This window comes from Meleagris gallopavo, chromosome 28, assembly GCF_905368555.1.
Source record: "Meleagris gallopavo chromosome 28, MGAL_WU_HG_1.1, whole genome shotgun sequence".
NCBI classification, from domain to species: Eukaryota; Metazoa; Chordata; class Aves; order Galliformes; family Phasianidae; genus Meleagris; species Meleagris gallopavo.
The window spans coordinates 4998455-5020413 of NC_139431.1; the positions used below are offsets into that span (position 1 = coordinate 4998455).

The window sequence follows — 21959 nt, forward strand, 5'->3', positions numbered from 1 at the left end:
ACTCATTGGTTCCAAACTGGTTCCTGAAGGAGCAGCAGAAGCCACCAGCAGGAAGATACAAAACAGCATGAACAGCAATATATGTACTGGTTACAACATGCGCTCTCAAGACAAAGCGTACAACACAAACCTCTCACTTGGATAACACGGTGATTCTAACTGGCAAAGCCAGTAGCAGCTCTGGACTTACTGTTGCATTGGTCGCACGCATATATCCTCCCTTCCAGAGCTTCAGTTTCTGTGAACTTGGCCAACATTTCCGTCAGCATGCACTCTGCCTGGTTAACAGGGATAATCCCTTTCTCAATTGAGTGATAGCGCTCAGGAAACTCCAGGGAAAGATCCCAAAAGGGCTCAACGGTGTTGGATTTATAGTTGCATGTTATACAGGTGACCTGGGAATTAAAATGTTTATACACAGATGAAGTTATGCACATGGACACTTGCAGACAGGCATTTACATTCACATCTCAACAGCAACCTCATGCCCAGAAGGCAGTGTGTTTCCACAGACACAGAAACAATCAGTCGGTCAAGAGAAATGCTGCTTGCTTCCATTTTGAAAGCTGTACCTATCCTGAGCAAGTAAGTTAAACTACTTCCTTCAGATCTCCAAAATGGAGACAATATTCACCTTCATGGTGTTCACTCCCTCAGAGGAAGAACATTACAGGTGTAGCACAGGTACGAGACTTCTTCACAGCTGGGCAACAGGCAGTTTGGCATTGCAACCAGTAAACGTTAGCATTTATCGTGCCACTTCCTTCCACTGTTTCTCTATTTTCCTTGCACATTTCATCTGCTATCTATGCAAAAACTATTCATGACTGGAGCATGAAAGGACAAATTTCAAAAGCACTTGTTTTCTCACATCGTCCTGGAGTACTGTTAGTGAGAACAGGAGAAACGTTCTCAGCTAAACTCAGAGGCAACAAGTGAGAAAATGAAGAGTTAACAAAACCAGAAAGCAGATTCAGACTTTGCATTCTTACGAAAGTCATCCACCAGGAAGTCAGCTCCCAGCTTGGCACTGGCTCTCCAGCCAACTCCATCCACTGAAGGCATCAGTGACTCCAAGGTGGAGTCAGAGTGGATAAGGAAGGAAGTCTTAGAGGGGTTAAAATTAAACACAGTCTCTGTATATAAATTACGTAAGTTGAATAAACTGCTTGTTCAGTTATTTACAGCATATAATAATAACAGATAAATTACACTGATTTGTGAACCATCTTCACACAGTTAACAGCGGCCACCTAGAAACACTGACCTCGTGCACAACACAACTCCAGAGCCAAGAGACAGGGCTGAATAAAGAATGATTGGTTAAGAAGCACACAAGAACTTCATGCAATGCAAAGATGATTCAGATGAAGCATGACTTCAAGCATTCTTTCTCTAAAAAAACAAAAGCTTTAACTTAAAAAATACACCTTTTATATCTCATATTTAATGTGCATGGAAGTTCTTATGAGTGGTAAGCTTAGTAAGACTGGCACTAGGAAAGACTGCATAAATACTAATGAGATTGCACCTACACAAGGCGCCTCGTGGTCTGACCCTGCAAGCCCTGGACCATCAAGTTATGCACACACTCATTTCTCCTGAAAAGCAAAAGTAGTTAAGGACTTTCAAACACACTGCGCTTGCAGGGTCAGCCTTGTGGGCATAATGTGTTTCAGACGGGGCAATGGCACAGGAATAAGAGACCAAGCAGTGTGACAGTGCGGGTGCAATCATCTGCTGCAGAAACAAATGTTAAGCACACTCAGTATCTCAAGATGACATTCAAATGCCTGCAAAGAAAAACTGTCGTGAATAGCTTTTTCTTCAGAGCACAGGATGACTGCCTTCTCTGTCCTTCATCATATTCTTTCTAGCCACAGAAACAAAAACAAAGAGATAAAAATTACAAAGATACTTTAAAAACACAATAAACTTAAAACTAAGGGCTCAGAACTTCCATACCAGTGCAAATGTCATCCTCAAGTGGCACTAAATTAACAATAGATGCGAAAAGCATCAAAATCCTGAGAACCTGCACAGCAATTAAGCTGTTTTCATTCTTAGGAGGCACTCCCGATCAATTCCTCTCAGTATTTGGTGGTTTCTGAAGAAACAAAACCTTGGCTTCTCCAATTGATTTCTGTGCTAAACCAGGTGCGTACCTGACTGAGCAACTGCCCGTGAAAAATGGTGTTCACCACCTTCAGGACCTGCTTGGTGAGCTTCCTCTGCGAGAAAGGGATGAGGATCCTGCGCTTCGTTCCTTCTGACTCCAGCTCCTGCTGCACTTTATCCAACAGCTCGCATAGGAATTCCTGAGCGTCCTGCTGATCGTAACCTCGGAACGCCGGGATCAGACTCCACACAGAGTGCAGCATGGCAAACGGGGACACAAGTGCCCACTTGCCAGACCACATCACTCTGAAGAGGGTGTGCAATTCGTGACAGAGGGAGATGTGCTTTGAACGTGGTTCCTTGGGTTGTATTAGTTCTAAACTCCTGCTTATTGAGGAGCTGCCATTTAAGCCAGCTGGCAAGCTCTGCGCGCCGTATGATCCCACTCTGTCAGTCCTCCCTGACTCATTAGCAGCAGATCCATTCGCCAATCTGCCAGGCAACCTAGACTTCCCGTTCACAGTTTTGGCCAAGAGTTCTTCCGTTTCACAGAGATCAAGAGTCAAAAAGCATTCTCTAAATTTCTGGAGGTGACTCAGCACTTGCAGAATAGAGTTCATGTAACATGTGTTTCCCAGGTTCCTTAGACCCGTCACCCCGGGAGTCATCAGAGGCTTACGCCGGATGGAATAAAACTGATTGAATCTGCTGCTCTGCATCTGCCTTGAGGTAGGGGAAGCGGTCGCCACCTCCCTGAATTTCCTTGGAATCAAGTTCTCTCTGTGCACGTGCGACAGCAGCCTTGCACTCTTCCTCGGAGGAGTGTTTGCCAGCTCCTCCAGAAGCTGTCTCTTCATCTCCTGCCGTCGCCGCCTAGCTGCCTCCTTCTTCTTCTCCAACTCCTCCATCTGTTTCTTTTGTTTTAACTTCAGCTGGCCTCTGGAGCTCTTACCAAACCAGGTCCGCAGTGCCTTGGCAAGCAAAGACTGGCGCCTGTGCCAGAGAGCTGTAAGCATCTGAGATTGTCCCTGAGGGGTCCTCTGATGGCTGCACACGTCCTCCCCCAAAGTCATGGATCGCAATGTCCTCCCGCTTCTTGTTGATGGATCATGTTTTTGACTTTTAATCGCTGACAGAGAACTTCTCAGCAATTTCAAGTCACCCTCCGGGTTATCATTCAAGACATAATCTTCACAAAGGTAACAAAATACATACAGATCGTTAACTTCCATTGCCAATGGATGTCTGGTTTCTTCAAAGTGTTTAAGTGCATGCTCCTCCATGTACCTCCCACAGGCTACATGGGAGCATTTCAGACAAGCCCAGATTGATTCAGTTGTCTGGCAGTCCACGCAGTGCCACTTCTGTGGGTTCAGGATAGAATGGTCCTGGGCGAGTCGTAGCCGCCCAACATGTTTGCATCTATCCATCTCTTACAAAAGTCTTAGCTGCTTTGACCTTGTAAGGCAAAAAAAGATAAAAAATAAAAAAATCTCAGAGCCAGTACACATCTAAAATGAGCTCTTTTGTATAGATGTAAAGAACTACAAAAATACAGATGTTGTGACATTCCACTCACAGTTTTCCTTCAACAACTACATTATTTTCACAGTTTGCACAATTTCTTTAAATGCAGTTTTCATTACCAGCAAAAAGTATTGGACTGACAAACTGTACAGAACCAAACTGTCTAACTGTGTGCTCAGGGTGGCCCAGACAGCTGCCAGCATGCCCTACCCAAACTGCGTGGCTTCCTTCCAGAGAGAAAAAGATTAATTCAGTCCACACATACCCTTGATCTTTAGCTGCCCCCTGGAAATTGATACGTATGAAATGAATCTGGAATTCGAATGCATGCCATCAAGAATCAGACAAGGGTTCCAGCTTTCCACAGAAGCCATGAAAATATCAGACAACTGCCATAGCCAGAACTAGTCTATACACAACCCACAGCTCTGCAGGTTCTACATTCTACTTGAGTTCTCCGACTTCCCCTCACTTTCCCAAATGTTCTAATGTTTAAAAAAAAATAAGCACAAGGAAAAAATGAAATATGTAACAACTTGTTACAGTAAACCTAACGGGATGGCTGCACGTGTACATGTGTGCATGAACACAGAAACAGAAAAAGCTTATTCACTAAATTAATACATTGTAGCAGAAGAGAATTCAAAGCTGAGTATTACAACCGTAATTGTAGTGTGAAAAAGCTTTCAATCCATGTCCTGTGTGTTTTATAGGAGAGATTCGGTTGTGCAAGGAGCACAGGCAAAACAGCAAAGCACAGCTCCCAGCACCACGGTGCTTTGTGCAGTCCGACATCCCACACAACCGAAAGAGATCGGAGCACCAAAGCAGCACCCAGATCCACCCACTGACACACAGCACTCACTGAGTCACGTTGAAACATTCCTTCCTCTCCAGCGCAACGCTCAGAGCCTGGAACATCCCCATTTCATTCAAAGGAGTCTTGGCGGTTCTTTGAGAATTTAATTACTACTTAAGTCTTCATTCTAAGGAAGCGCAGCTTCAAAGCCCTAGAGAAAGAGAATATTCTCATGATGCACATAAACTATGAAAGCCAGCAAGGTTGCTTTGAACAGAATGAATCCCCTCAGCATAAGAGCTACTGCAGAGAACACGTTTATCCCAGAGAACAGAATTATCTGGAAGTCCAAGCACGAGTGCACTTAGGAACCCAAGCATGCAGACATTAAGAAATTTCACATGGAAGGGACCCTCAGGAATTTCGTTTTTCTGTTTTCATCTCTGATCATCTACAAATCTGCTGATCACATGTAGCCTCTTTGTCGTCAGCCTTTTGTAGTGGGTGACCCAACATATGGCAGAGGGAAAATCTGAGCAAAAACATGGAGCAAAAACATGCATCTCCTGTGATGGCTTCAATTTTGGCTGCTTTGGTGACTTTGTGAAAGTAGGGGGGAGGAGAGCAGTGTGAGGGGGAATCTTTCCTGAATTAAATTTCATTTCTGGATGATTTTTCAAACAAAACCAAAAATGAAGTAGCAACGGTTTTCAAGAGTGAACTGCAACAAAATAAGAACTACATGGGAAAGAAAGATTGGAAAAACCTGCAGTTTGCCAAAGGCAAAAAAGATTGGGAAAAAAAAGTATCTGTTGTAATAATCCAAGAGAGACTAAATTAGCTTGCTTATGCCTCTGTGGCTACAGAACTGCAATATGCACAGTACTGAGAGGAGGGACAGCAATAACAAACACAAGGTGGTTACAGATGTCACAGATGGTATCAGATCTGGTGGAGAGAATGCTTAGTTTAAAAAAAAAAACACTTTCTGAGGAGCAGGGTTTAATATAACGAAGGAAAGAGCACACTTTCTGAAAGCCATGGAATAAATATGTAACAATTGGCTGTGAATGTATATAGAAAACCTGTCTGACCAGGCTAAGACGACTTATTTTTAGTGGACCTAAAATGATGCACATTTACCTCAATTGCAGTCTTTTTCCAGTGACGCTGCTGCTAAAGATGAAATCTGTTAAAGAAAAAGACAAATAAAACTAGGTACCACAAAGGCCTTTTATTCTTCAACTCTCCTCTACTTCAGAATAAAGCACAAGTGGCCATTTCAGAATTAATTCCAACGCGGTGACTCTGCAGTGCCTGACCCACTTCAACTGTCCCTCCAAAGCAGCTCAAAGATTGGCTGCCGCTCTCACTTGGACTGTGTTAATTCTCTCACACATTCCAGGACCTGCAAAGACACTTCTGAAAATCCTACAGTAAACAAAAGGACAGCTTTGGTCTCCTCCTTCCAAACTGGAGGCATTCCTTCTCACCTTTCTCTCCCCTTCTTCCCTCCTTTCCCTCTTCTTCCTTATTTTTCCGCTCAAGTCCTGATAGAAAATTGTGGAATAATCCTGTCTAGGCTTGGAGAGACCAAGTGGCATCGCATAGACTCCAGCTTGAAAGAGTATAGACACTATGGTAACATTGACAGCCTTCATTTACATAAAAGAATACTAATTATGTTGTATCATCAACATCTGTGATTCTGCTCACTGCCATATGCGACAGTGTTGGGAATTTAACCCTTGAGTCTCACCAGCATATCCAGTTTTTGTACCAGGAAAGAAAAGATGGGCTTTCTGAATGCTGTTTTCTAGAGACCGATGAAGCAGCTGCCAAGCACAGACGCTCACCAGCTCCGCAAGGTCTCGGGACTCAGTATTTTCAAAGAGCACTGCATTTATTCTCAATTTCCAAGGAAAAAAAAACACCAAAAAAGCAGATATGTTGCTAGTTGAAGCTGGGTAACAGGCTACAAGGAAATCAATCACACACCAGATACAGTGCATTAAAGAACCATGTTTAACAATGAAGGAGGCAGTGGTGTACGAATTACAGCCTTTTGTCAACAGCTTTTGCTTTTCCTGTGTGGGCCAGCAAGATCTCCTGTTTGAAAAGGACAGATATTTTAACAACTCTGTTCAGTTAACAAAGCAGCTCTGCAGTGCCTCAATTCAGCCTCTCTTGGGGCAAAAACACCTCTCACATCACACCCCTCCTTCTCTCCCCACCTCCTTCTCTTTGGGCACCTAAGGACGCTCCCCTTGCAAACGTCAGCCCTGTGAACAAACAGCATACACACAGGGCTTCCCTGCAGGCTGGAAATGCATGGTGTTGACTCGACCCAAACGACTTACATTACACACCTTTTCAGTTTGCTCTCCTAAGACAGCCCCCAAAGAACATCAGCGTGGGTTTAACACCAAAGCTGCCCCGGCATCCACCCAGGGCTTGCAGTGAGCGCACCTGGCTGCTGTGTGAGCTGAGTCTCCACCAGGCTCTTCAGCTCAGGATTTCTTCCCCCTGTTACAATGCACACTACTGATTCCCTTTTCTTGATCCCTCCAATGAGAGAAAAAAAATAAATGAAGTTGGCTCTGCGGTGTTGTGGAACACATACCAGCAGCAGGCATTCTGAAGGGTGAGCCTTGCCAACATGCCAACAGATCACTGAGTAAGTCAGGGAAAGGCACACGCAGACAATTAAGGGCAAATGAAGGACTACATTTGTTCTTCTGCTTTAGGTAGATAAACAAACTGCATGCCACAACCTACCAGAGAGAATAAAGACAACACACTGGCGGGGAGAATTAAAAAGCTATGATTAGAGGAGAACAGGAAGATGAGTTAGAACCTGCATGCTGTTGCACAAGGTGGGGGGGAAAGCCTGAGAATATTGGAGGCGTTGAAGACATCTCAAACGGTAGCATGGTTGGGTCATGGTCAGACTCAATGATCTTTAAGGTCTTTTCCAACCTGAGCAATTCTATGATTTTATGATTCTACGATTCTGAGGCTGCTGTGACCCTCTAGCATGAGGCATGAGTAACCAGGTTAATAATGGAGAATCAGCTCCCTGCATTTTAAGATCTTGGATACAACAAACAAAATCTTCTCCTGGTAGTTACAATACATTGGGTTTATTTCTTGGCTTTACAATTTCTTCCATCAAATTTACCTAATTTTAAATAAAGCTATCTAGTTGTCCTTTCCTTCCCTTCTTGAACCTTTTCTTTTCCGAATATGGGATGGGGAAAAAGGCCAGGAGGAAAAATTTAATTGCATACAACCAAGCAGCTCTTCCCAGCCTCCCAGGAATGTTCTAGAGATAGCCTGAAAAATTCTCACTTTGCAAATGAGTTCCAGTCCTTAAGCACAAAGTCAGCTTCTGCTTTCTTTACCTGTGTGGCTCAATCCTGTGAAAACTTAAGGCAAGATCCCATAAGAACTTTAATAATCAAATGCAGCAAAACCAATTTTAACACTAAAGGAGCGTTAAGGTAAAACACATGACTTTATTACGTTCCTTTGTACCATTGTTACACATTTGGAAACTGATTCAAGACATCTGTACAGATCTGTTGACATTCACTACTTTCTTTCTCTACATAAACCTTCATGAAACAAAAAAGGTTTTGGGTCAGGAAAGGTGCGAGGTGCTCAGCTGTGGAAACCAGACACACCATCCATTTGTCCAATGGATCCAGAATAAACAGAAGTCTGGAACACTGACACCAAATCCTTCACTGCAAGCCGGAAATCACCTTTCAAAGACAGGTGAGAAGCTCAGGCTCAATGATTCTTAAATTCCTTCATTCCTCTCCTGGGAAGGACAAAAGTGAAACACAGTGGCATCTCACCAGTCCATGGGGTATAAGTATCACATTCAGTACAACACGTTTGCCTTCATGTGAATCTCATTCTGTTCTAAAACACTTTAGGTAAAGCATCCTGAGGTGCTCTTGGTATCCATCAAACCTGTGCAAATGCACTGCATTTTGTCAAATTGGTTTAAAAACCTCGGGTGCAAAAAGCAAGGAGCTTCCAGTCACCCCTGCCTGCAAACAGCTTCCTACACACAGCATTAGAGCAGAACTTCGAGCCTGCTGCAAAAGCTCAAAAATGCAAAGAAGGAGATAGCAGGGAAAAGGGGTAGCTAAAAATTGCATGCAACTACTTAAAACTTTATTCCTCTGATTATTTTAACCTACCCGCTTGTGAGGAACCAATTATCAAACCAGATGTCTAATGAAAACATGCAATCTGAGCTGCTCAGATGATGACAAAAATTTCCTGCTCAAGACAGCCCCATTTCCTCTGCTGGCAAGAGCCACCCATGTGTAAGGGCTGCTCCAAAAGTAATGCCTCCTGTTTTATGATGCCAATGACCCCAATCTCAGGAGCAATGCTGTATCACTGAAAATAAAGGGTGCTTTACAATTTTTTTCCAATTACTCAGCACATTTTATTTAAAGTTGTCAGCTTCATATTCTAAAATGGGTGCTTCCCTCCAGCTGAGATGACAGACTAAAGTTAGTTACAGGCAAATTAACACAAACACACACAAAAAACTAAAGCACTAGGAACATGTAGATCAGGTATACAGCATTTCTTCAAACAGGAAGGACAAGCAATGAGAGTGAACACATGAATGAAGCATAGCTTAGAGCCAGACAGACAAGGGAAGGCTCAGACAATCTCATCTTTTGCACGCTACAACCCAGAATCTCAGGACTCAGTTTTCAAAGAAATCTTCAGTCATTGCAAAGAGGAAAAAAAGCCACTCAGAACTACAGAGAGCGTGGATATCCTATGTCCTGCCCTGGCATCCTCAGTGAGAGTAAATGTGATTTCTGCAGGCCTTGGGAAGCTCAGGTTGGCGGGCGTTGGTCCATAGCTGGTGGTAAGTGTACAACGAAGAGCACAGTCTCCACAATGCACTGCAACTCCACTTCTAACATTTCCAAGGCTTGGGGGCTCCAGTGCGCCTGTAATGCAGGAATCAGTCATCCCCCCAAAGCTCACCTCGCTATAGGAGATAACTGGCCCAGAAGATACCCACGAGCTTCACATCTTGCACCAGCAAGCAGATGCACATATCTCAAAGCTTCCAAGCCATAGACATGAAGAGCCCGGCAGCACAGCACACTGGGCACAGCGCCTGCCCAGCAGCAGGCAGCAGCAGCCATCTGTGCTGAGCCCTTGTCACCCCAGCACCAACACCAGCACAACGCACACAACTCCTTCAGGTACTATCTGTTTATCTAACCGCCAAGTTCATCACAGAAAGGCTGAGTTCCATTCAGCGCTGAAAGCTTCCCCTGGAAAGGAGCAACGATGAGAAAACATTCTCTTTCCCAAAAACTCTGGAATTTTGAGTACTTTAGGAAAAGTTTTAACATCTCCCAGATTATTTTAAGCGTGACTGACATTCTTCAACCTACAGCCTCATGTAAACTGAAGCGTTCTGTTAACATGCCTGTGCTGATCAAGAGTGAAAACAAGTACAGTCCTCCCCAGGCCCTGCTCCTAAACAAGGCAATGTCCTGGGCAGATAAAAGAGCCTGACTCCTTTGCTGCCACATTCCGCTGTGCTCGGTGAGCTCTGTACACACAGATGCAGATATGAACTGCCCTTACCAGGAAGGCTGGCTGACAAATCTCAGTTAGAAAAACTCCCTCTCTTTTCCTAAAAGAAATCTGTAACTAAAACAAAAGACCACATGCTGACTGTGTCCTCAAAGGGCAGTAATTCATATTGTATGCCAGTCAACAGTTTAAGGCTGCGTGTCTTCTATCTACATTCCTTCCTAATGAAGATGCCCTTCAACCAAATACAGTTTAGCATTCACTAGGAACATAACTGGCAATTTATAGTTTGAAAATTATCACAAAAAGGCAAAGAGAAGACTAATTTCTTCAGTTCCCAAAGCATTTTAGAGTCCTCCTTATGAATTAGCCAATTTGCACTGCTGTTGAAATTCCCCAGCCAAGACAAGTTGAAGTGTGAAAGCTTTTAAAATTTAAAAGATGAATATTTAAAAGAAAATATTAAAAGATGAAATATAAGCATCCTTATTAAGCCAAACTTGCAGTGCTTCATGTCCAAGTGCTAGAGATGAACAAAAATAAGTGACTACAATCTCAAGGAATGCCCCCAGCACCCCTACTGTTTTCCATAGTAAGATCACCTTTTGAACTGGATTTAAGATAGCTATTTATTTTTTACAGTCACCTTAAACTGAACAGGAAGAAAAAATACACATCCTACAGCTCTATGAAAATCTGGGAACTTTCTATAAAATGTCTGCGGGTGTTAAAGAGCATTATCAAAATGCTGTACACTTCTTAGTTCGTGGCTTTCTGGAAGTCCATGTTTCTTTGTTTATTGAAGCACATAAAATCCCTCCTTCCCCTTTTCTTTGCACCGGTTTTACTTCTGGTTTGGCTTTTTGAAGTGTTAATAAGCTGGGAAACATGAGATGGATATACCGTGTAAAAGAGGCGTTCAGCATTAAAACCATTCACAATATTTCCTCTGCTCTTAGTGAAACAGTCAACAAGGCCAAGAGGCAGCCCACCAATTCCACTGCATGTTACATCTGTGTGAGCCCAAAGCACTGCAGCAAAGACACATAGGTTGAATTTTCAGAATAAAACGTGAAAAAATGTTTTGCATTAGAACACTCTGAACGTAGATGCTAGCTGCCCAGTATCAAATAATAACTTCATTTTATGAAGCCAAGCAACCAGCTTCATAGAATCCATGAATTTACAGTTAATTCCATTTCCTTAATTGCTGACAACATCAGAGTGGCACAGCAGAGCAGTTTAAAGTTTAGTACATGTTTGTCCCCGAACATCCTGTAAAAAACAGTAAAAGTCAAAATTGGGGAAAAGAAACAAAACAGAGCTATAATTGATGTAAAATTAGCAGTACTGATGCCAAGTGAAAGCTACACCAGTTTTCACTATTTGGCCATTCAGACTACAATTTTGACACCCCACCACCCCCAAACTGTGGGGATTCACAGCAGAGCTGACACCTCCTGCTGCCTTCCACTTACCTCTGACCAGCTCAGCAAGGACGGACGCTCGGTGACGCTGCTCAGACAGGCAGAGCACGTGCTTACGTATCCACAGGGCAGGACCTGCACACAAGTGAACAAGAAATGTTATAACTGCATAAGTAACAAAGTCCAAGTTGAGCAAAACAAGCACCATTACCTTTCAACATGGCCCAACAAAGCAGGAACACAGGAGACAGATGAACAGCCATTCTCTCCTGTGCCCGCTTTCCCCACCTCAGAACTCCCTTTCATCACAACCTGCTACGGCACAGCCAAAAAAGCTGCTCTGTTTCATTTTGTTTGCTTTCGGAACGCAGAAGCCATTATTTCTTTGGACCACAATCTTAATACACTGTTTTTCATACGCAGTGTATATCACATTGGTCCCGCTCTGATATAAGCAGTACATTCAGAGTTGGGGCTGACAGTAATAGTTCATACATTGTATTTTTAAAATACTTCAGAACTGCATTCAACCTTCTGTTCTATCCAAATTCTGCCTGCCTTCACAACAGTATCAGCAAAATCAATTTCCCACCGCTGGCGAAGAGCTTTATTAACAAGGTCAGAACAGGCTGCATTCCGACCTATGCATCTCGCTCCGTTCCCCCAATCTGTCACAAAACCTGACAGTTGTTGGTAGCAAAATACACCCAATTTCAACAAAGCAAAGCAGACCCAAACGCTGTTTCACAGGTATGAGATGAAGTTTCACAGCCCCAGCACATCAGAGAATGCTCTTGGCTCTGCTCGCACACGAACCCGATGGCTGCAGCAGAGCTCAGTTGAGCAGCCCTGGCATTCAGAAGCAGGCTAACAGTCTGCGAGAATCTCTTTGTGATGGACACAAAGACGGATTAGAGCGGGCAGTGAATACTTGTAAGTTATGGGTAGTCCTCCCCCATTCCAATTCATATTCATCTTGGCAAAATCTTAGACAGACTATTAACTAATCTAAAACAACATCGCAGCTGATACAACACAGAAAGCAATCACTCAAATGAGCATGTCAGTGCCATCTACCAAAGCAATAAAGAACAAGAGAGCCCCAGCAGGCTGGGGCTTATTATCTCCACGGCCGTAATGAATAGGCAAATAGCATTAAATAGAAGTACAGCATCCCACAGCCACGTTTTGCGAGGCTCCACTTCGAGACATCTGAAGAACAGAGGTTAAAACAAGACAAAAACAACGAAAGGCTTCCAGCTTTCCATGCCCCTTCCTAGTGGATTGTGCCTCACTTTGTGCTGCGAGTCTTGCTCTGGCTGAAGCCACTGCCTATGGGCGGCAGGCAGACTGAGGAGCAGCACTGTTGTTCTCCCACGGCAGAGTGAGGGAACAGGAACCTGATTTGCAAACTATTAGACTGATAATCTTCTCACAGAATCTAAGATCAGCCGAGGCCCAATTCGCCAGCATCTGTTATTTTAGTAAATTATCTTACTCTGAGGTCAGAGGTCATCGTATCAATTTGTTTTGAGGTGAAACAACGAAAGGACAAGAAAAAAAGGAAAGAGGGAGAGGTAGATTTGGTTTGGACATCACCACCTCAAAAAGCTGCTCCTACAACCTTCCAGCCTTACAATAATGAGGAGACCGGCCCTCGCACTCAGGGACTCACTCATTTCTCCAGCATCCGAAAGGAACCAGAAATGCTCAGAGACTCCACACCACAAAATCCAAATGATATTTTCCTGCCTGCCTTTGACAAACAGCAGCTATCGTCAACCCCTGTCAAAAACAAATTCATGGCTGGGAGAAGGGTCCTCATCTGGCGCACATTCAGGTGAATTAACTGTTCTTAGTTAAATAGATTTGCTTCCAGCCTTAGTCTGATGACAGATTAACTCATGGCTGGTAGGATTATAGACTTACCTCTGGAACTAAATCACTTCTGAATCTGAGTTATAGCTATTAGTTCTCTAAAGCTTAGCTGAACAGCTTTTAGTACCTCCTTTGTATTTTCGAAAGAATGATTAAACATCATTAAAGCCAGGCTGAGGGCTCTTCCTCCCAACCCCTGCACACAAACAGTTGGCTGGTTTGATTTCTTTGGGTGGTTTTTCTTTTTTAAGAGAACAGGCTCTATGTAGATTTTTTTCCCCTGAAATAATTCATATTGCATTAAGCCTAGAATAAACCCCCCCACATCCCAATTAAAACACATTTTTTCCATGCTTGTGTGCGAGCGCATACGGAAAGAAAAAAAAAACAGACAAAAACCTCCAAACTTTGTTCTCCTCAGGGAGAAGCAGCTATCCAGAGTGAGCTGCTCTTTGTGCTCAGCACGGCGCTTTTGTTCCCAGCACACTGCTCAAGCTGCAGAAGACACAGTCGATGCTACAGAGCCTGGAAACGAAGCACTCGCATGCAGCAATGAGCTACAGCTCCTCTCTGCTGAACACATCAAGCACGTATTTAAGTGGGGCTTATTTGTACACAAAACGTTACACATGCAGCACCCAAGAGCTCCGTGCCATCAGCCAGCAGCTTTCCTGCACACCAACAAAGCAGGGCAGCAATGGTGAGCCGTGCTACCTGTGCAGGGCCACAGCACCAGGCCTCCTCCCGCAACCCATGCAGCAAGGAAGGCCAGCAGCAGCCTTCCCATGCACCTGGTCTGATATTTAGTGATGACTTCCATTTAATTGGCACAGGTGACAGCTTGGTGCATCGAGCTGCCTCACCGCGGTACTTTTGCCTTCTGCATTTCCAAGACAGAAGCAGGGGAAGGGGCAGTGAGGAAGGAAAAAGTTTCCTTAAGAAACCAAAGGGAAGTGATCTGGTAACTACTAATTAAGGTCACCGGGAGGAAAAGCTGAAGGCATCGCTCCTGTGAGAGTGCAGTGCTGCACTTGGATGTTGCACTGGCACACCGATGAGCTTACAGACAACAGAGCGCCCTGCGTTCCCTGCCCAACACCAACTATCAATCTATCCCCACCAGGTGATGAGCTTTTTCTTTCAGGAGCAGGCAATCCAAGATTCAGTACTCATCATCAGGGCCCTCTGGCTCATCCCAAGCCGGCCACCATCCCTTCATCAGGAGCTGCGGCTTTCCATGCTCCAGCAGCACACCTGCGCTGATGTGCATCCACCCACGTGGGATGCTCCGATCCATGCTTGGAACTGCCACCCAGAAAATCCACCACCTATTGCCAACTACAGAGCCAAGCAACAAAAACCACACAGTGAATATAAAAGCAAACCCCTAATTAGCCAAAAAAGCCACAAGGCCCTCACGTGACAGTTACACAGATCTGCACACAGAGGGGGGGAAAAAGCATTCACACCAAAGCTGAAGTGCAATATATGAACAAATCACTTGTTCTGATGGCATACAGTTCAATATTTTCACAGATAATGCTTGAGTTAGAAGTCAGCCACACATCTGTGTGATTCTCTTCACACAAGGCACTTGTTTTTCAGTCGGAATGCATTGAATGTGCAACGTAAGGTGACATTCTGAAGCGAGTTGATGAAGTTAGCTTCAGCACCAGGAGAGAAATAAGCCCGGCTCCATCACAAGAGGGAAAGGATTTCATCCAGTGTACAGTTTTGCAATTGGAATAAAAGGAAAGCACACCTATCGTGCATCATTTGAATGGAGCCAAGCTCAGAGCCATTGCTCTCTTCCAGGAAACGGGGAATCAAAGCAGCAGCAGTGCAGAAACACAAACCAGCACTGACTGCCCTTCTTAAGATACCCTGTCAGTATTTCTAGCTAAAAGCCACGCATTGCTCCATCTGCACTCCCACCTAGACAGGCTGGAAAGATCCCTTTTCCTCACCAAATCCTCAAATTCTCTTCAGAGGCTTTTCATAGCTTGAGAGAGAGACAGAATGTAATTACAGGACAGTATTTCCTAACCAAATCCAAGCTGCCCTCTGAAAGCGAATGGGAAAATATGGTTACAAGGCAATGCTTCTCAATCAAGGGGATGGATTTGCATTTCAGAGTGAATAAGGGCACATAGCTGTGGTCACCATTTCTTAATCAGCTCAGCTGATGTCCTATAGAAGGTCTCAATGGAAGAATGCAGCTGCAGCCCATAACTCTTGGCTTGATCTTCTATGGTTTGACTGAAAAGACTGAAAAGAGCATCAATGAACTGAAGCTCTTCTCCATTAAATTGATTCTTTCAAATCCACCACTGGGCTCACACAGAGCAAAAAAAAGAAAGCTTCTTTTCCAGTACACTTGGTTAGAGGCTGGGGTATAAAAGGTTTTGTGATATATACTACACACTGAGGTGTACCATAATAAATAAAACTTTTGAAGACCAAGATGGAGCGTGTTATTTAGCAGTTCCAATGGTCTGTAGGAATTCCTGAGTCTGAAGATGTGCTTTTTTTTTTTTTTCCTTACTTAAAGCGGCCTTTTGCATTTCGATTAGAAAACAGTGAAAACACATTTCCTTTTGTGACCACCCGTTTGTCACGACCAACGTGTTACATGAGATACATTTCAAATGCACTCATCCCAACTTTGAGCCCTCGCATCCACATATTTCAGTGCTCTTCTTCACCTGAAAACGCGGCTGAACCACAGAGCAAAGCAGTGGGACAAGGAGAGGGCAGGCGTGCACCGCGGGAGGAAAGAGCCTCAGACACACAACCAGCTGCCCGTGTTGTGCTGCTGCTTTCTCAGGGAGGTTCTGAAAAGGACAGTGTGATATTTGAGCTGCCCGATTGGAGCAACTTGCCTTGTGAGCTCTCTTTTGAAGCATCCCTTCCAGCCAAGGTGCTCCCTAACAAGACTGCTGGCACTTCCTCAGAGATTTCAAACCTATTTTTGTCATGCACTGGAGGTGTAATAGTAAACGTCAGCTCATTACTGTCAGCTAATTAACAACATTTAGCACAAAGTAGCCAAGTTTTCTTTGTTTCTACCTATGTACTTAATCACTTTGCAACAGTATGGGGGGAGGGGGAGATCCTTCAAAAGCAGCAGAAAACAGTGCAATAAAGAGCACTTTAATTTGCATTGTGCTCAGTACGCTGCGATAGGAATTACTCACCGCAGGTGTACCACAAACTTGTTCAGACCACGGAGGACTGACTTCTTGACGACATTCACAGAACTCTGAGTGGGTTTCTGCCTCCTCTCCCTCACTCCTTGGTGAAGGGCTGTTTGTGCTGCTGTCTGCATGCTGGGGCCATAACTCAGTGGTGGCAAAGCTGTGTGCAGCTCAGCAGCATCACCAGAGCCATCTTTGATCTCAGAAGTGGAGAGCGGCAGCAGCAGTGCACACAAGCAGGAAGAAACACACAGCACATTCTGGTTTATGCACTGAATGTTAGGAATACGCTGATTTCTGATTTAAATAATATATATACATTGAAATTGCTTAGTGCAGCTCATGTGCTCCAGAGCAATTGTTCATCAAGGGCTTTGTGCTAATGAGGAAGGTCTTGCATTGAAGAGAGTGACGGGGGTTCCTGCTGCCCAGCACAGCTCTGCTCATTGTGCTGAAGTGCTCAGGGAAGGTGGAGAGTTCACATGCACAGCAATTAACAACATGCTGCTGAGACAACAGCAGCTCTGGAGGTTTCACTCCCCACAGTGGGGAGGGGAAAAAAAAACAAACAACAATCCACAGAACCCCAACCCAAAGCCTTGATGGAACGCTGGAGGTGAGAACCACAGCGATGCTGCAGCAGAGGTTTCACACTCATCCACCAGCGAGAATTCTCATATAGAACTCCCAGCATTCAGCTATCGGGCAGACAGTCCTTCACAGCACATAAAGCAGTGCAGCTCAAAGCTGGCTGTTACTATGGAACTCACACATTACCTTTTTCTCCCATTCCATCTCAACTGCTGTATGGCGTTACAAGTGAGGTTTTCAAACCACCGATCTCAGCATCTCTCTGTTCCTTTCTAACGAGCAACTTGAAGGCTTCTGCCTTGAGTTCTGCTTTGACTCAGAACTGAGGACAGCTTCATAAACCTTCACATACTTCCTCAGACCAAACACGCATGTGAAAGAATTCACGTGTGTGTCTTGTAAGAGAGAATCCGAATTTTCAAGCAATTCCATTTCCCGGCTGACCTGAATCTATCAGTTAACCTCCTCTGATGGAGAGCACACAGCTACGCTTCACTTCGTGAGTCCTAGCAGAAGTCCTAAGAAATTTCAGTGTATAAATGGATATTAAAGGGGAGGGATGGGGAGGAAGGGGACAGGACACAATATTACCAAAGGAAACCCTGAGGCTGATTAAAATAAGATCTTAAAAGATGGATTCTGTAACACAGACTGCTTTTGCCACCACCAAAGTTCTCGTGTGCAAGTGTAGCGCGTCCGTAAGTGCTGGGAACCAAGCAATCATTTAAAGAAAGCAATTAGCAACTAAGTGCGTCTTAGCAAGGAAGGAAACGGAGTGGGCTGTCAGACATGGACAGGGAAGAACTACAAGCAAGCGAACCCCAAATGAGAGACGACGCCGAGCCGCGAGCAGGAAGCCGCGCTCCGCACTTCCACACCGCGAACAGCGCAGGGGCGGCCCGAGCCGAGCGGGACTTGGCTTCCCCAGCCGCATTCCTTCACCGGCAGCGCGGTGCAGCCGCACAGCCGCCGCTCACAGCGCGGTGCTTTGGCTCACAGCAGCACCGCTCCGACCCTCCGTCGCACTGCGTGATGGAGCCGCTGCACCTCCGCAACCGCCGCGACGACCTTTAACTCTTTAGCAGCGATCTCTGGATGCGCAACAGCTGAATTCAACCCTGATTTCAGCGCTCCTTAAAGCGCCGCGTGCGCGGCCGTCACCGGCTAAAGAACGTCCACTGGGACAAACAGAACTTGCGCAACAGCGAAGGCCGTGCCAGCCCCGGATCGCCGCCACTTTCAGAGCCCCTTTCTCACGCGAAGCCTCCGATATCCACGGGCAAAAGGATGAGGGGAAAACAAGCGTCGGCAGCGTCGTGTCTGAGCGCCCCGAACACCCGCGATCTCCTCTCATCGGAGCGACGAATCCGCCGCCGGGCAGCCCCGGCTCCTTAACGGCACCGACCCGTCTGACCGCCGCCAGCTCCTCCTCGCCAGCTCGCGTCCCGCTCGGCCCCGCTCGGAGCCGAAGTCCCCGGGCTCCTTGCGGCCCCGCGGCTCGGCGCCACGCGAAGGGCCGAGCGGATCGCAGCGCCGCCCGCCCGGAGCTCCCGGGGTTTCGTCCTCCCGCCAGAAGCGCCGCCGCTCCCCCCGCCCCCCTCTTCACGACGGCCGCGCTGCCCCGCACCGCAACAAAGGGAAAGTTGGGGCCGCTCGCGGCTCCCGCCCGCACACAAAGGCGGCGGCGCGGCCCCCCCGGCCCGGAGCCTCCCCTCAGCCCTCGGACCCCCCTGCGCGCCCTGCCCGCCCTCACAGGTACCCCCCCCCCGAGATGCACCCCCCACCGTGGGAGCGCTCGGCCGTGATCCCCCCCTCACCCCCCCAGGTGGATGCAGGACGAGGACCCCTCCCACACGCCCCGCAGGGGGTCACCACCCCCCCTCCCCCGCTCCCTTTATTTACCGCCATCATCGCACGCGCGAGCTGTCACCAGCGTGAGCCGCCCCAACGCCGCCGGCCACGCCCTCTCCCCGCCCATTGGCCGTCCGTCGCGCCCCGCCCCTCCCCGCTATTGGCCAGAGAGCGCGCCACACAGCGCGCTCGCTCCGCCCCTCCCTTCGCTCCCCATTCACCGCCATCGCCTACGCCAATTCCGTAGCGGCGCGGGTGTAGCGGACCGCGGCGCCGTTCCAGGCGCTAACGGCGCGGCCGGCGCTCAAGCGGACGCTGTTTGCGTAGCTAGCACCGTGGTAGAGGAAGCTCTGGCGGAGCTTACGAGCTTTGCGCAGCCGCTAGGGGGTGCTTCTGAATGACTCACGGTTGAGTAGAGGGACGGCGGCGCTGAGGGGCGGGGACCGGCTGGGCCCGGCCCCGGGCGGTGACGTAGCGGGCTTTGTGAATTCCGGGGTGAAGTTTGGTTGAGAAGCAGGAGGGTAAATAAGGATGCTGCGGAGACAAAGGGACTCTTAAAGGGGCAGCGCGGCGTTGACGGGGCTCTGAGGCGATGGGGGCGGGGAGACCCTCGGGGGGCGGCGGGGCGCTGAGCTGATGGAGGAGCCGCAGCGGGGGCACCCGGCGGGTAACACCGAACCTCCCCACCCCACCCCACCTCCTCGGCTCTGACAGCCTGCGGCTCACCGTACAGAACCCCACCGCGCCGTTCTGGACAGAAGAATTAAAATTGATGATTAAAATTGATGATTAACGAGGCCTGGGGAAAACAACCTTCCAGACCGTGCCTCGGCAGGCAGGATGAGGGTGGTTTTCAATTCCCTGGCACGGGCCATTAAGGTAACGCTACTGAAAGCATCCTGAAGATTTGTTGAGATGCAGACCGGCGTTCGGAGCCGCGGTGATGCTGGGGGCAGGGAGCAGAACGAGGCTTACTACAGCTGGTGAGGATCGAAAGGAAAGAAGGTGTTTTGTCCAGCGGGAATGTGAAAAATAGGGAGGGAAGATGTAGGCTGGATGTCAGGGGAAGTTCTTTACTGTGAGAGGTGCTGGAACAGCTGCCCAGAGAGGCTGTGGATGCCCCGTCCATCCCTGGAGGTGTTCAAGGCCAGGTTGGATGGGGCCCTGGGCAGCCTGGGCTGCTATGAAATGTGGAGGTCGGTGGCCCTGCCTGTGGCAGGGGGTTGGAGCTTCGTGATCCTTGAAGTCCCTTCCAACCCGGGCCATTCTGTGATTCTGTGAAAAGCCCCAGTGTAAAAGCAGCCCCTCATTTGGGACAGCTGATCCCCTGGCTTACAGAATGCAGCAACAGCAGCAGCAGTTTTTGCTCAGGCACAAAGAGCCAAATCCTACCCGTCCTTATACACGTGGAAGCCTGCTGACGTCAATGGCTGCAATGGTGTAATTGAAGGCAGAATGTAGCTCAAGAGGTCCCGTTTTATTACTCTGGGAACAGCACAACATATTAATAAGAGCACAGAAGTCCCTAGAGATTCCAGCACACGTTTTATATTTTTAAGACCATCTTTCAGGAATTAGTAAAGCATTGGCAATGTTCAGTGTGACTAATTCTGGTCATTAAAAGGAAATTCTTTTTTTTAATCTTAAGATTTAAAAAGTGAAACAAGACTGAAATAGTTACCCGTATAAATAGCAGTTTGTTTTCACAGCCGCACTTAGCTGACAGCAGCTCACGTTCTGTAACCATCACTTGAAAACCAACAGTCCCGCTGAAGTTCAATGCACAACTCATCAACTCGAGCTGGGAGCTGCAGAAACTCAGCATAGTCAGCATGTTGGAATTTCTCATGTACTTATGATGCATTCTGCTATTCACGATGGCTTATCAACCAGCTCTTTCTACAGCCGGTGCTGATTAAATGTATGAAATGCCTACACTGAAAGTTCTAGATCCTTTAAGAGTTAATTAGGTTTACAGGTATAAATGAAAAGAAAAAAGAAGCCATTGCTAAGTAATTAGTTCTCTACCAGTCAGCAAATCAACTAAAAAGCAGCTTCTTTACTGCCTGCTGTTTCAGATTGAAAAAATCTATTTGGGAGGAAAAAAAATCTTTGTTTTCTTTTCAGAATCTTCAAGACCCATTTATCAGCAAGTAACCAAAATTGTTTCTTGCTAGCAAGACACACACTGCTTCTTCACCAGGAACCCATTGTTCCCTTTGCAAGTCCCCTTACACCTTTCTTTTTGTCCAGGACAACGACTGTGGAGCTGGAACAGTGCTGAGCACAGCCTTCCCAGGAGCTGCAGGGGAAGCTCAGCACAGAGGTTGGTGGCTGAATGAGAGTGTTGTGCTGCTTCTGACGTGAGGCAGGGGGTGGAGCAGGGGGCAGAGAGGGAAAAACTGCAGCTACAAGCCAGGCAGATGCTGAATATGTAAAACCAAGGGACAAATAGCTCAAAAGGGATGTGATATCCCTGCTTTTCCTGCCATAAAAATAAGTCATCACTGAAAAATATTCAAGTGATATCATACAGTTAAGCCTCATCATAAATTTTTGGCTCTCGTTCCACAGATCCTTCTTACTCCAGTAAATCTGCTGATGTCACCAGGATTTCTCTGGAGAGGAATGGTGTGCAGGAATGGGACGTTTATTGCAGACCTTTCAAACAGTGAGATAAAGCAGTTGGTATTCTCTTCCAGTGCATGAGAGGGCTCCTGCCACACTTATTTATTTATTTAGCACTGGGCTTTAACTGAGAAGTGGAAGACTTTAATACTCCCATCTGATATCAGAGATGAAGGCAAGCCAAGAACTTACCCGTAACAGGAATACAAGAATTCCTGTAGATTTTGCCACAGGAAAATTAGTTTGCTACAGTGGTATAAAGCCCTTGAACCTAATCAAAGATAAAACTCTGCTAAAGAATTGTCTCCATGCAACAGAACATTTCAAAAACTGTAAATAAACAATACAAAA

The 21959-nt window shown here is 46.4% G+C and overlaps 1 protein-coding gene and 1 long non-coding RNA gene across 10 annotated transcripts in view; one reads left to right on the plus strand and one right to left on the minus strand.

Moving 5' to 3' along the window:
• USP49 (ubiquitin specific peptidase 49) overlaps window positions 1–19363 on the minus strand; it is a 32628-nt gene extending 13265 nt beyond the window's left edge. For 6 of the 8 annotated variants that reach the window (XR_014879937.1, XR_014879936.1, XM_085210448.1 and 3 more), the window contains exons 1-6: window positions 19032–19133; window positions 11515–11598; window positions 5588–5633; window positions 4511–4655; window positions 2166–3576; window positions 191–395 (exon numbers count right to left, since the gene is read on the minus strand). Coding sequence is in view for 6 of the 8 variants with exons in the window: in XM_085210448.1 (XP_085066574.1) it covers window positions 191–395; window positions 2166–3548 (1588 nt within the window). In the remaining 2 variants the exon portion in view is untranslated. Of the gene's footprint in view, window positions 1–190; window positions 396–2165; window positions 3577–4510; window positions 4656–5587; window positions 5634–11514; window positions 11599–17315; window positions 18730–19031; window positions 19134–19344 lie in introns of those variants that run through there. The other 2 variants (XM_085210447.1, XM_085210446.1) reach the window with 2 other exon arrangements.
• Window positions 19106–21864, plus strand: LOC116217478 (uncharacterized). 2 transcript variants are annotated; one of them, XR_014879938.1, is made up of 3 exons: window positions 19106–19963; window positions 21108–21306; window positions 21555–21864. It is a non-coding gene; the product is annotated as an uncharacterized LOC116217478 (long non-coding RNA). The 2 variants fall into 2 exon arrangements; XR_004162079.2 differs by having other exon boundaries at window positions 19190–19963; window positions 21234–21306.
• Window positions 21865–21959: the final 95 nt, after the last annotated feature.